Here is a 14,668-nt window from a genome sequence, read left to right as displayed (position 1 = left end):
ACTCTGAAGGAGGAGGTGGTGGGGGAGAGGGGGGGGTGCAGCTAGAAGATGAGAGGGAGGGGTAACCACCTGGAATCAGGATGCTGCCGGCTAGGGAGAAGAGGGGTCTGGCTGGTGAATGACTGGGTGGGCACTGGCTGGCTGGCTGGCAGCGAGAGGGGGGAGTTGAGAGTGGTATGAATGAGAGGGGGTTGAGAAATTGGTGAGAAGGGGGATGAGGGGGTAATAGCAAGAAAATTGTGAGGGCAAGAAGGTTAGAAAGAGAAAATGGTGGGAACCCAGATTAAATTAAAATTAAGGGTTTAATGTACTTAAAAAAAAAAAAAAAGTCCCCCTAAAGAGAGAATGGGAAAAGACGCTTAGTAATCAGATGCCTAAGAGCTGCAGCAGGCACCAGAGAGATTCCTCCTCTTTACTCCCAGCCACTGGCTCCTAACTTTATCAGCTGACTCCTAGGTGCACAGAAAATCTGTCCAGGCAAAGCTGTGAGAGAAAGTAAACGTGCTTGGAGGGGCTTGGATTTACTCACTCACGTGAAAAGTTAGCAGGCCAGAGAGAGGAGAATACAAGCAGATGGCCTCCCAGAACACCTGCCACCTACAAGCCCATTTACCCAAAGTAGCACAGAAGCAGAGAGGTCCTTGCTATGTTACTGTATTTAACAGAAATGTACTTTACCATATTGGATTTGAAATAGCCTATCGTATTCTCATCCAGCTGAAAGTATCTTCGCTTCCAGTTCCTCATCTGCAACAAAAGAAATGAAATATAATTTAAACACCTAGAGACTCCTGTATCTGACCAGAGAAGCACAGAAGTGACAGCAGAATAACCCAGGAGCTCAGCACCTACTGAAGGTCACACCACAGATGCATTAACCCCTAACCCAGAATTGCACCCTCTCAGAGCTATCAGCTACACACCCACAATTCATACAGCAGGAAACAGCCCTTGCCCCTGCACTAGGGTTGCCAAAGGGCTCCAGATTTTCAGGACAGGTTGAGCCAGTCCTGCTTTTACCGCAGTGCATGCAGGGACATGTAGTTCTTTCTTCGCTATTTCAGTTCTTTATAGAGAAGCAAGTCCACAAATCTCTGCATGCAACGGCGTAAAAGCAGGATTGGATCAACCTGTCCTAAACATCTGGAGCCAGCTGGCAACCCTACCCTGCACGTGACAGTCACAAGGCAACTTTCAGCAGAGCAGAGTTCATGTGCATTGGCAGTGTGTGTCAGGGCCAGACCTCAGAGGGGGAGATATTTACGCTACTTACTAAAACTTTATTACTTGCTAATAAAATCAAACACTGCACTCTGAGAAGGTGTGGCATAAAAGATAAAGCTGCTTACCTGCAATGGGTGTGCTCCGTGGAAAGCACCCAAGGGACAAAGTCTTTCAGAGCTCTCTGGGAAGAGAAAGCCTAACAGTAACTCCCTCAGCTGTTCCCTATAAAAGCTTTGCTAGGGGTGGAGGGGGGGGGTCTTAATGGGACTAATAGACTGCAGCCCGCAGAGAACAATTGTTACAGGGAAGTAACATCACTTTCTTTGAAGGCATGCAGTTCACCGTGATCACAGAATTAAGAGTCCCTAACTTAAGGGAAGAACAAGATCCAATGCTGGGTTCCTTTCATAAGCGGGCCGATACAGTAAACCTCGCGGGAGAGCAGAGGGCCCACTCTCCTGGGGGCGCGATTCAGTAAGCCAAGGTATGCAAGTTAGGGCCCGCGATAAAAAGGAGGCGCTAGGGACACTAGTGCGTCCCTAGCGCCTCCTTATTTACAGAAGCGGAGGCTGTCAGCGGGTTTGACAGCCGACGCTTAATTTTACCGGCATCGGTTATCAAACCCGCTGACAGCCACGGGTTCGGAAAACGGATGCCGGCAAAATTGAGCATCCGTTTTCCAACCTGCGGGCCGTGGGCAGATTTTTATTCTTTTAAGATTTATTTATTGATTTATTTATTATTTATTTTTAATCTTTGGAGCCTCCGACTTAATATTTCTATGATATTAAGTCAGAGGGTGCACAGAAAAGCAGTTTTTTCTGCTTTTCTGTGCACTTTCCCGGTGCCGGTCAAAATGAAAATGTACGGCTTGGCTGCACATTTTACTTTCTGCGTCACGCGGGACTCACTATTAGGCTCATCAGCATGCATTTGCATGTTGCGGACACTATTTGTTTCGGGGGGGGGGGGGGGGGGGGGGGTTGGCTGCGCGTTCTCCACGCGCTATTACCCCCTCAAAGAGCCTCTGTAAGGTTGCAGCTGGTGTCCTCCTTGCAAGAAAAAACCAGCAGAGTCAATGAGCCTGAAGACTCCCCCGTGGTGATTAGGCAAAAGATAGATTTCCTCAAGAGATGACTACATAACCTAAACCAATGCAATGATCTCAGGACCAGCAGCGTCCCACAAAAAGTATAGCCACTGCTATTAATTGCATCAGTACCAAGGGATCTTCTTAGTGTTTGGGTACTTGTCAGGTTCTTGTGGCCTGGTTTGGCCTCTGTTGGAAACAGGATGCTGGGCTTCATGGACCCTTGGTCTGACCCAGCATGGCATGTTCTTATGTTCTTAAAGTAGAGGTGCCAGACTCAAAAATTACTTCGAGTGGATATCAGAAATATTGCTAAAAATAAATGTATCACACTTGACTCGTCTCCCGTACCCAGTAATAGTGGTTGACCAGACGTTACAACTGTGAGGGTGCACAACTTCGCGGATAAGATGCATGTCCTGGAAGCGGCAAAGTTTTTTTGGGGTTTTTTTTTTTTTTTTTACACTTATCCGATTCCATCTTTTCCAGCTTCTCTGCTAAACTGCAAAAATCAAGAATCTGATGTAACTGAGCTTGAGTTTAAGATGGATGGATAAAATTATGCCTCCCTATTACCAGCCAAGCATAAGATTACCAAGAATGATAACATTTTCTTCCCAAAATGTTGTTATAAGCAAGTCTCCAGCTGACCTCATGCATTTCAATGCCTGGTCTGGCTCAGTGCAGCTTTCCATGTTCTGGGAAATTACAGAAGGTGGTTGATTTTTTTTTTTTTTTGAGAAGTTTCATCAGCTTTGAGTTTTTGGTAGTGAAATTTTGTGAAATGCTCATCTGGGCCCTGCATATTTGCAGTTTATTTGGTACAGACTACTATTGCATCTTGCTGGGTGGGGTTTTGTTTATTTTTTTTTTGTTGATTCTTCTTCTTGCATTAGTCCATGAATTGAGGGTCAGCAAATGAAAAACTGTTTGTTTTCCTTCTGCGTTTAGGCTCTCCTGTTCCCTGTTCTAAATGTACGTCCTTTTTTAACGTTTATATTAACATGTCTGACGGGGCACTTGCTTTTTGCTGGTTAACAGACAGACTTGGTTGGATTGGAGGATTCAGAAAGTCAATGGCTTTCCTTCCAAGTAGACTGTTTTGCTGGCAGAGGAGCTGAAAGTGCAGCATTACAGGTGAAGAGGGAAATGGGCAGGCTCTGTATGTTTAAACTCACTTCAATCCTCATATTCCTCTGGCAAGTGGACTCTTGCCCCATGCCATGTTTTATTTATAAACATTTATATATGAATGTGTGTGGGGAAGCATTTGGTTATTAAATATGTATGTTTAATATGCATCCTGTTATACTTTTTGCTTAATTGTTAAATGTATTGCAAGTTGAACCTTGTAAACTGTTATGATGGCTTTACTGAATGACGGTATATAAAACTCAACAAATAAATAAATAAAGAGGCACAGACTCGGCCCTCAGCGATATGTGGTACCTACATCAACATTCCCTCTTTATTACACCTTTCTTATCATGCACAATGAACACAAGATTATCTCCCTTAACATGAGCTATTTCATTACTTCTAAAACGGAAGGACAACGCTAAAAGCAGAGGTGTGTATATATATACTGCTTCCCAAAACTGCCTTTTACATTCAAGAAATCCATTTTGTTATCCTTCGGGGCTCTCCGTATACAAATTATTGACTCTGGTGAATATTTATGCACCCGATAATGGTTAGCTGGCATCTTTTCCCCACCTCTCCCATACTTCTCTTATGTTGATTGCAGGTTTCTTGAAGGTTTGCCTTAACCCATTATGTCCCAAATGTTTTAAGAAGCTGTCCTCTAAATAAGATACTGGGTCATCATGGGTTAATTCCAAACTAGACAGGTTCTTTTGGATGTCCTCTCAACATCGGCCACTTTATAAGTCTGGAGAGAGTGATATATCTAAAATAGTCTTACAGCTACCTAGAGAATATAAATATTTATAAGTAGAGAATATATGTTTTATACTCTCAGATATAAACTATAGATATATATATATATATCTATCAACTATAAATTTACTACTTTGTGGTAAATCTTACCAGGATTTTATCAGTTGATACATTCATGTGATATAAGACACCCATCTGGCGGAGCAAATGGAAACCAGGAATACAGTCTTGAGCGTGGAACGGCGAAGGGGCTCAAAGGGAGCCTGACAGAGCGCCCGAAGGACCAAGTTCAAACTCCACGAGGGACAAGTAGGATGCAGCGGTGGCTTCAAATGTTTGACCCCTTTGAGAAAATGGATTATATCCGGATGAGACGCAACTGCGTGACAGTCTAGGCTGCCCAAGAGAGAACCGAGGGCAGACACCTGAACACGGAGTGAGCCAAAGGAGAGACCCTTAGAGAGACCTCGCTGTAGGAACGAGGACGACGAGCGAGACCAGGGCTGATCGTGTCGTAACGCCCGCTTCCACGCAGGCCAGCTTGAAAACCTTCCAGACCCGGACATAGGCAAGGGAAGTAGAAGTTTTGCGGACCCGCAAAATAGTGGAGATGTCCTCAGCATATCCCCTCCGCCTTAGCCTGCGCCATTCAAAAGCCAAGCCGCAAGGCAGAAGCGATCCGGCTGGTCGAAAGATACAGGACCTTGACTGGGAAGATGTTGGATGGTCCCTCTTCGCCTGGGCCATCTTCGACACCAGGTTGACTAGATCCGTGAACCACGGTCTGCGAGGCCACTCGGGAGCTACAAGAATGACCGGGCCTCTGAAGCTCTATCCGTCTGAGCACTTTCCCTATGAGGGGCCACGGAGGGAACACATACAGCAAAACGTCTCTCGGCCACGGAAGGGCTAGGGCATCCACCCCTTCCATGCAGTGTTCCCGCCAGCGGCTGAAGAACCGGGGAGCCTTGGCATTGTTCAGAGCTGCCATCAAGTCCAGGTGTGGAGGACCCCACCTGTCGATGAGAGACATGGACAGCTCCCACTTGCCTGGGTCCAGGCGCTGACGACTCAAGAAGTCGGCTTGCACGTTCTCGTTGCCCGCTATGTGGGAGGCCATGAGGCAGTCCAGGTGCTGCTCCGCTCACGCGGGAAGGCGACTTGCTTCGAGGGCCACCAGTAGACTCCTGGTGCCCCCTTGGCGATTAATGTACGCCACGGTGGCAGAATTGCCCAGAGCACCCGGACCGCCCATCACTGAAGTAGGGGGAGAAAGTCCTTGAGTGCTAGATGAACCCCAGGCGGTTGATGTGCCAGCGAGACTGGGCTAGGGACCAGTGCCCCTGCGTGGTCTGAGACTGGCAACCCCTCCCCAACCGGACAGGCTGGCATCCATCGTGACTACCATCCACTGCAGGGTCTGAAGGGACCTTCCACGGAGAAGGTGCTTGAGAGAAAGCCACCACTTTAATTCGCTGATGATAGAGTCAGAAAGTGGATGCTGCATCTGAAACTGCTCAGATACCAGCTGCCAATGTGCCAGCAAGGCTCTCTGTAACGGTCGCATATTTATAGACTTTTCTTTGCCGACATTATGTGCAAACGCCAAGGGGACCAGGTCGATTGTGGAAGCCATGGTCCCCAAGACCTGCAGATAATCCCACGCAGTGGGGAGAGGCATGGAGAAGCAGCCCTGGAGCTGATCCATCAACTTGAAAGCTCTCGAGTCCAATAGAAAGACCTTGCCGATGCGGGTATCGAAGCGAGCCCCCAGGAACTCCAAGACCTGAGACGGATGGAGATTGCTCTTGGAGAAGTTAACTACCCAATCTAGGGACGAGAGGAAAGCGAGAACGCTGTCCACCACCTGGCGGCATAGGGTCTCCGATTTGGCCCGGATTAAACAAATCGTCCAAGTACGGTTGGACCAGGACACCGTCCTTCCGAAGGGCGGCCGCCACCACCACCACCACCTTGGTAAATGTGCGCGGTGCCGTGGCAAGACTGAAGGGCAGGGCCCTGAACTGGAAGTGCTGACCCAAGATGTGAAACCAGAGGAACCGCTGATGTTCGGGACGGATCGGAATATGCAGGTAGGCCTCCGTCAGATCGAGTGAGGCCAAGAATTCTCTGGGACATACCACTGCTATCACCGCCCGAAGGGTTTCCATCCGGAAATGGGGCACTTTGAGGGCCCAGTTGACCCTCTTGAGATCCAGGATGGGACAGGAGTCGTCGTCCTTCGGGACCACAAAGTAGATTAAGTATTGGCCGGTGCCGCGCTCCGCCACTGGAACTGGGCAGATGGTCACCAGCCTCTGGAGTCTGAGAAGAGTCTGGGTGACCGCGGGCCACCTCTGGTGGCCGCACGGAGAAACCATGTACAAGTCCGGGATGTCGCGAGCAAACTCTAAAGCGTAGCCTTTGTCGATGGTTTCGAGGACCCACTGGTTCGACGTGATCTTGGTCCATTCCTCCTCGAACAGGGACAAACGACCACCTAAATTGGGAACGGAGGGATGGGCCAGCGAATTCTCATTGGGAGGCGGGCTTGGGCGCAGGACGGTGGGTAGCTGCATCTCGAAAGGGCTGGGGCCAAGACTGGGCCCGAGAAGAATTTCCCCTGGGGAAGCCGTCCCTTGGTCTAGGGTTATAGCGGCGTTGACCCCGGAAGCGGGTACGTGTAGGGAAGAAGGATCTAGCCTGTTTCGGGCGGTCCTCAGGCAACTTATGGACCTTGTTCTCCCCCAAGGATTTAATAAGCTGGTCCAGATCTTCGCTGAAAAGCAACTTACCCTTAAAGTGGAGAGTTCCCAGCTGTGCCTTAGAAGACGAATCAGCCACCCAGTGTCGGAGCCAGAGGAGCCGTCTGGCCGATACCGCCGAAGCCATCGCCTTCAACAAGTCATATAGGGCATCCGCCTCATACGCTATGGCACCTTCCAACCTGTCAGCCCTCTCTGCCTCTGCAGACAGGTCTTGGGTGCTGAGTAATTGTTGGACCCACCTAAGGCTTGCCCGCTGCATGGGACTGCTGCAGATGGACGCCTGAACACCCAAGGCCAGGACTTCAAAAATGCGCTTGAGATGGAATTCCAGCTTGAGGTCTTGGACATCCCGTAAGGCCGTAGCCCCCCCCCACGACCGGTATAATGGTATGCTTGTTTATTTAAAACTTTTCTATACCGACATTCATGGGGATATCACATCACTTTACAAAGAATAGGGGAAAACCATTAACTTTAAGGAGTTGGAGTTTAGAAGCTACATGTAACGAAAGGGAGCTAGAACTGGGAATAAGAGCTAGAGGAGCTGCTTCAGTTGCGTGAAAGGTTTGATAGCAAAGTTAGAGTTACAGTAACAGTTATTTACACTAGAACTTTAACAATTAATTACAATAGCATTAATGATTGTTTATAATGTAGCCAATCAGGAGGGTATTAACACGAGTTTTAAGAATTATTTTTAAAAAAATAGTGCATTAACAATTATTTACAATGTAAAGTAATCAATCCATCAGTATTACAATTTGTAGGGTCAGAAAATGCAGGAGGTAATGAACTTGGAGGGTATTGGAGCAAAATTTATGGGGGGGGGGGGAAGGGTAAGGCTACTAGCGTGGCAGGTTACGCAGGTATGGGGGGGGGGGGAAGGCGAGGAGCATTTAGTTCAACTGAAGTGACTTTAGAGTGAAGGGAGCAGAGCACATCTATTTAGGGATGATTTAGGATTCAGAGGAGTCCACCTTAGGCATTCTTAATAATTCTAAACACTCCTCCGGGAGGGGATAAAGTTTTTCCATGGCCCTCCCGACCGGGAGGCCTGCCATGGGGGCCTACATTCCCTTAGAAACATTAATCTGTGCATGGGATGGAAGGGAAAAGAGCACGGGAGGGCCCTGAGCCCCGCCAGGATGGTGTCAGAGGAAGCTGGCATCGCTGCCGAGGGACAGTCAATCCCCAATTCCTGTGAGATGAAGGGGAGAAGCGGCTCCAGTTCCTCCCTGCGGAAGAGACTGGGTTTTTTGTTTTGTTTTTTTTACATGGAACCCTCTCAGCAGCTACAAAACCATGGATCCCACTGAAGGGAGAGCAGTACAGAAGAAGAGAGAGGGAGCTGAACAGGGGGAGTAACTGGCACCACCAATTTTCACCCCTGCAGCAGAGGATCACCGGGAAAAGGGAGTCTAGGCTATATATTTAAGGTTTTTATATACCGGCATTCATGAAGCGATCACATCATGCTGGTTTACATATAAACAGGGGTGCAATAAATACATTTAAAACATAAATAATGTGTCAAAGAAGAGCAGTTACAATTAACAAGGGCTATTGAACTGGGAGAGGAGGAAATATAGTTTAGTAGAGAACTGAATTATATACAAGGAGAAGAAGTACAGCTGCTGTGTTGGATATGTTGATGGCGAGGCGCATTAATTTAAGTCCGGGAAAGCTTGCATAAACTGCCAAGTCTTGAGTCTTTTTCTAAAGGTTAGGAGGCAAGGCTCATTTCTGAGATCGGGAGGGATAGAGTTCCATAATGGTGGGCCAGCTGTGGAGAGGGCTCGATCTCTTAAGGTAATGTGACTAGTGATTTTAATAGGGGGTACATGGAGGGATCCTCTGTATGCGTCTCTGGTAGGTCTTGTGGAGTTGTGTAAGCAGAGAGGAAATTGTAGGTCAATTGTGGTGTGTTGATGGAGAATTTTGTATATCAAGGAGATGGATTTGTAGATGATTCTGAAGTGAATTGGTAACCAATGAAGGTCCTTTAGAATTGGGAAATATGGTCTCTTTTCCTGGTGTTTGTTAGTAGACTGGCTGCTGCGTTTTGTACCATTTGGAGCGGTTTGGTGTATGAGGAAGGGAGACCAAGTAGGATAGCGTTACAGTAATCTGAGAAAATAATTGCTTGGAGGATCGTTCTGAAATCTTGGGCATGGAAGAGAGGTCTTATCCTTTTTAAAACTTGGAGTTTGTGGAAGCAGTCTTTGGTCATTCTGTTGATGGAGGCTTTGAAGTTCAACCTGTTGTCAATTATCACTCCTAGATCTCTTACTTGAGTGGTTTGTGGGTTTGTTAGATGAGAGGCGGTGAGATTACTGTTCTCTGGAGCTATGAGTAGTAGTTCAGTCTTCGAGGAGTTTAGTACTAGATTTAGGCTATTGAGGAGATGTTTGATTTCTTGGTGGCAGGATTTCCAGTAGTCGAGGGTTTTCAAGTATGAGTCTTTGATGGGGATCAGGATATGGATATCATCTGCGTAGAGAAAAGTGTTTTAGGTTGAGGTTGGTAAGGAGTTGGCAAAGTGGTAGAAGGTAGATGTTAAAGAGTGTCGGGGATAGAGAGGAGCCTTGTGGGACTCCTACGGATGAGTCATGGCGTGGAGATTCTTTGTTCTGGATTTTGACCTTGTAACCTCTGTTGCTGAGAAACGATATGAACCAGGATACAGCAGAGCCGGAAATTCCTATGGCAGCTAACTGGTTGATGAGGATGGAGTGGTTGACGGTATCAAAGGCTGCTGAAAGGTCAAGAAGGACCAGCAGAAAAGATTGACCTTTGTCGAGACCCAGGATGAGGAAGTCTGTTAGGGAAGTAAGGAGGGATTCCGTGCCTAGATTTTTACGGAATCCATATTGCGAGGCGGATAGGAGTTTATTATCTTCAATGTAGTCCGATAGTTGAGAGTTCACAAGCCTTTCCATAATCTTAGCAATGAAGGGGAGATTGGCTATCTGGCGGTAGTTGTCGGGATCTGTTGGCTCCAAATTCGTTTTTTTTTAGGAGTGGTTTGAGTGAAGCCAGTTTGAGGTCGCCTGGGAAGGAACTGTGGGAGAGAGAACAGTTGATGATGTCCGCCAGTGTTTTGGAGACAGAGTCTGGGATTGTGAGAAGAAGTTTAGTGGGGATATGGTCTGTCGGGTGAGAGGAGGGTTTCATTCTTCTTAGAACAACTTGAATTTCAGAGGAGGAAATAGGTTCGTAAAGCTTCGAGGTGAATATTTTTGATGGGAGGTTGCAGAGCTGTCTGCAGAGGTCCTTCAACTTCGCTCAAATGAGCCAATCGTCCAGATATGGATGCACCAGCACCCCCCCACCCCCTTCTTTTCTGAGGGCAGCCGCTACCACCACCATTACCTTGGTGAAAGTCCTTGGAGCAGTGGCTAGGCCAAACAGGAAATCACAAAACTGAAAATGCTTCCTGAAGATCATGAACCTGAGGTATCTCTGATGATCCCGGCAAATCCCAATGTGCAAACATGCCTCTGTGAGATCCAGGGAAGCCAAAAACTCCGCACTTCGCACCGCCGCTATGACAGACCTGACAGTCTCCATCCTGAAACAGGGGACCTTGAGGGCTACGTTCACCTTCAAGTCTAGGATTGGACGAAATATCCTCTCTTTCTTCGGCACCATAAAATAGAGTACCTTCTCGTGGCTTAGAACCTACTGGTCAGACGTGATCTTGACCCACTGCTCTTAAAAAAGAGAGTCAACCGAACCCTGATGGCCGGGATTGAGGAGCGAGTCTGCTTCGCTTCATTGTACAGATTTGGCCCAGCTAAGCCCTCGGCCAGAGCCTTCTCAGTTTGCTCTGTGTCTACGAAAAGACTGGGACCAGGACTGAAACCTCCCTGAGGTCTGCCTCTGGCCTGTGCCAGGAGCCCTGCTCTGACTGAAATGCCTTTGGCCTCGAAAGCGAACCGGCAGAAAACCTTTTGGCCCTTTAGGCTTGTCCTCCAGTAGCTTGTGCACCTTATCTCTGAACTGCTTTATCAATTGTTTCAAGTCCTCTCCAAAAAAGGAGCCTGCCCTTAAAAGGGGATGCTCCAAGCTGAGCCTTCAACGAAACGTCCACTGACCAGTTTTGCAACCACAAGAGCCTCCTAGCCAATACCACAGAGACCACTGTCCTAGAAGAGGTGCGAATAAGATCATATAAGGTGTCAGCTCTGTAAGCTGCCGCTGCTTCTAAGCACTCTGCTTGTTCAGATTCCTGGCACTCTGTAGCTGCTGCACTCATCTCCAGCTTGCCTGAAGCATAAAACTACTACACCCTGCAGCAACGATGCCCAGAGCAGAGACTTCAACCATCATTTTGAGGTGCACCTCTAGCTTCCTATCCTGCAGATCTTTCAGAGCAGCCGCACCAGCTACTAAAATAGTGGTTCTCTCAACAAGGAAGCATCCATCTTCAGCACCTTCAAGAGCTCCAGGGTCTCCTCAGGCAAGGGATAAAGCTTATCCATAGACCTACTAACCTTAAGACCAGTTTCCGGAGTTTTCCACTCCCTGATCATCAATTGCCTGACCATCCTATTTTCTAGAAAGGAAAAGTCCTGCCGGGCCCCTTAAACCAGCCATTACCAGATTGCCATGTCCTGGTCTGGCTCCTCCTGCAGAACCGCTATTCCCAATTCCGCCGGGACATGCGGAATCATAGGACCCAGCTCTTCCCTCTGAAACAGGTGAATGACCTTAGGACTGTCCCCCTCCATGGCTGGAATCTTTCCAGGCTCTCCCTTCTGATCCGGACTACTGCTGGGAAGAGACATACAGAGGAGACCATTCTCCTAGGACAACCCCTGGTCAGACGCCAAGGAAAAACCATCTGCAGTCCCCTGCATCGCCAGACCTCTAATCTTCCGGATCCTTGTGGCCCCCGGCATCTCCAACAACCTGGACACCTTTTGGGGTGGACCTTCCGGGGCCTGCGCCTGAAGGAGCAGCTCTGTTTGGTCTGGCTTGCCAAATATGCTTTGTGCAATAAAAGAAAATCTGGCAAAAATTGGGAAGGACCACACAAATCCCTCTTCAGGAGATCAGGACCTCCCCAGACTGCCCTCCAGGCCTCCTTGGGGCCAGAACTGGCTGGTGAGAGTGCTGGCGGGAGATCCCCTCCCCCCAGCCGCTCTGTCCTCTGCAGCCGTGAAAGTCTTCAAATTGGCCATCGTTCCGATCGGGAATGGATCGGCCACTTCCTCCTTAGCAGCCAGCAAACTGCCAGGGCTGTGCTGCTTAGGTGATGCAGTCATGGAACCCTGCGAAGAGCCCTCCCCACCAGAGAGGAAGCGGGAGCACTGGCCGTCCATGGAGAGCCGCGAGCAGTGCACCCTCACACAGAGCAGCGGCTCGCACATGGCATGGCTCGGCGCGCCTAACCACACAGCGGACGCCAAGAACAGCAAAACGGGATCGGGAGCCATGGGACCGATTCAGCCTAAGCACCCTTTCACCTGCCCCCAGCACCGGGGCGAACGCTGGAACAAAACAAGCACTATTTTTTTTTTTTTTTTAATATAAACTTTGCTGACAAGAAAGAAAAACAAAAAAAGTTTACTTCCCTGAAGAAGGGTGGCAGAGGCTTCCCACGATCCTCGCTGAGGGGGGAGGGAGCTGGATCACCGACTGTCACCCCCGGCATATCCTAAAGAGCAAAATTGGGGTTCCCAACCCCTACTTGTCCTTAACCTACTACCAAGAGGGATGGTCCCCACCAGGACCTGCCAACCTCCTGGGAGGAAATCTGATTAACACACATTTATTAAATTTATAGATCGCCTAACACAAAATAGGTCTAGGCGATTAAAAAACAAGCATAAAAACAATTGCAAACTAGATAAAATAAAATGATGTAACAGCACAAGACATAAAAGGATTAAAAATAAGCAAGTTTAAACAAAATGTTTTAAGGAGACATCTGAAATTTTTGCCAGAGTTACATTTTTGTATCTCAAGAGGGAGCGAGTTCCAGAACAGGTCCTACAATGGAGAAGGAACAGTCACGTGTGACTTTTGGTGAGGGAACTTCCAAGAGGAAATGCTGTGATGAGCGTAGGGAGCAAGAAGGTTGGTAGAATTTGAATAGGGAATTGGTCCAAGGACAGGAGTCATCATACCGAGTTTGTATTCGATGCGCTCAGTTATGGAAAGCCAAATGTAGGTGAATTAAAGTGGGTGTGATATGGTCTGAGCATCTTATTTCAGACAAATGTCGTGCAGCCAAGTTGATAAGTAGTTGGATGGGTCGTAAAGTAGTAAAAAGAAGACCAATGTAGAGAGCACTGCAATAATCAATAGCAGGAAATTCAGAAGCCTGGAGTACTGTACGAAATTCAGAAGCCTAATACTACTCTCCCCCCCCCCCCAAGACTCTGGTACAGAACCACAGGTTTTGTACCACCTCCATCTGCTGGAGACAGAGAAATACTGAGGAGATGCAGGTGGCACACCAGGTTAAGAGACTGTGCCTGTGAAACTCTATCAGTCTCCATCTGCTGGAAGGGAGGCAAAACCAGGCGTGTGGACTGATCCGGGTAGGTACAGAGAATGCAAATTCAACATTCACACCCCAAGGGCCAGCACTGAGAGGTTTAGGTGACAAAAGCTTGCCATCCTGTGTGATAAGCATCAGAAAGGTTTCCAATAGAACAGACTTGACAGAAAGACAAGATATGAATACCGAATTTGCCATGGCCTGGCTGGTTCTATGAGGATTATCCTTATCTTGTCCTGAAGGGCCTTATGGACCATCCTGGCAACGAGAAGAATCAGCCAGTACATGCATGTAACGTAGACAGATGCTTCAGGAACTGATTTGTACTTGCTCAGATGCACAAAGTAGAACTTTGACCTTTCTGTTTAAAGTTGATCACTAGCTTTCCTCAGCATAAAGTTAGCAAGTAGCACATTTAAAACTAATCAGAGAACATTCTTTTTCACTCAATGCACAATTAAACTCTAGAATTTGCCGCCAGGGGATGTGGTTAGTGCAGATAGTGTAGCTGGATTTTAAAAAAAAGGTCTGGATAAGTTCTTGGAGGAGAAGTCCATTACCTGCTGACTTGGAAAATAGCCACTGCTATTACTAACATCAGTAGCATGGAATATACTCAGTTTTTGGGTACTTGAAGCCTGGACTGGCCACTGTTGGAAACAGGATCCTGGGCTTGATGGCCCCTTGGTCTGACCCTGTATGGCCTGTTCTTCTGTTCTTAACAATTGGACAATCTGTCTGGGATCTTATGATCCAAGGACCATTGATGCAAGAACACTCTGCTGAGGTTGACCACCAATGTATTGTGGATTCCTGGAAGGCATGCTGCCTGTAGATGGACCTTGTACTGCCCTGTCCACGACCAGATCCGGAGAGCTTCCCGACAGAGGGCATATATAGAACATAGCCACTTGGTTGCCTATATATAGATCAAGATTTCCTTTCCTGACAGAAGGTAAGAGAAAGCCCTTAGAGCACAGTAGATGGGCTTGCAGTTCTAGATGGTTGACCTGCAGATGACTGTCCCCAGGGACCAGGAACCTTGGTTCCATGCTACCCAGAGGTGGGAAGCTCCTGGTAGAAGCTTTCCCCCTCTGGGTAGAGGGGTTGGTAGACAGACACCGGATGCAAAGGGATGCGAATTGAGAGACCCACCTCAAGCACTTTCATATTTAT

The 14,668-nt window shown here is 47.9% G+C and overlaps 1 protein-coding gene across 5 annotated transcripts in view; it reads right to left on the bottom strand.

Annotated features, from left to right (window-relative positions):
* The window catches only part of PLEKHA1 (pleckstrin homology domain containing A1), a 128,505-nt gene that overhangs the window by 60,398 nt on the left and 53,439 nt on the right, over window positions 1-14,668 (bottom strand). For all 5 annotated transcript variants that reach the window (XM_029610567.1, XM_029610566.1, XM_029610565.1 and 2 more), the window contains one exon: window positions 679-747. In XM_029610567.1, the coding sequence (XP_029466427.1) occupies window positions 679-747 (69 nt within the window). The remainder of the gene's footprint in view (window positions 1-678; window positions 748-14,668) is intronic.

The sequence above is a fragment of the Rhinatrema bivittatum genome, chromosome 7 (genome assembly GCF_901001135.1).
Source record: "Rhinatrema bivittatum chromosome 7, aRhiBiv1.1, whole genome shotgun sequence".
In the NCBI taxonomy this organism is placed as follows: Eukaryota; Metazoa; Chordata; class Amphibia; order Gymnophiona; family Rhinatrematidae; genus Rhinatrema; species Rhinatrema bivittatum.
This window is presented reverse-complemented; position numbering and strand designations above follow the sequence as displayed.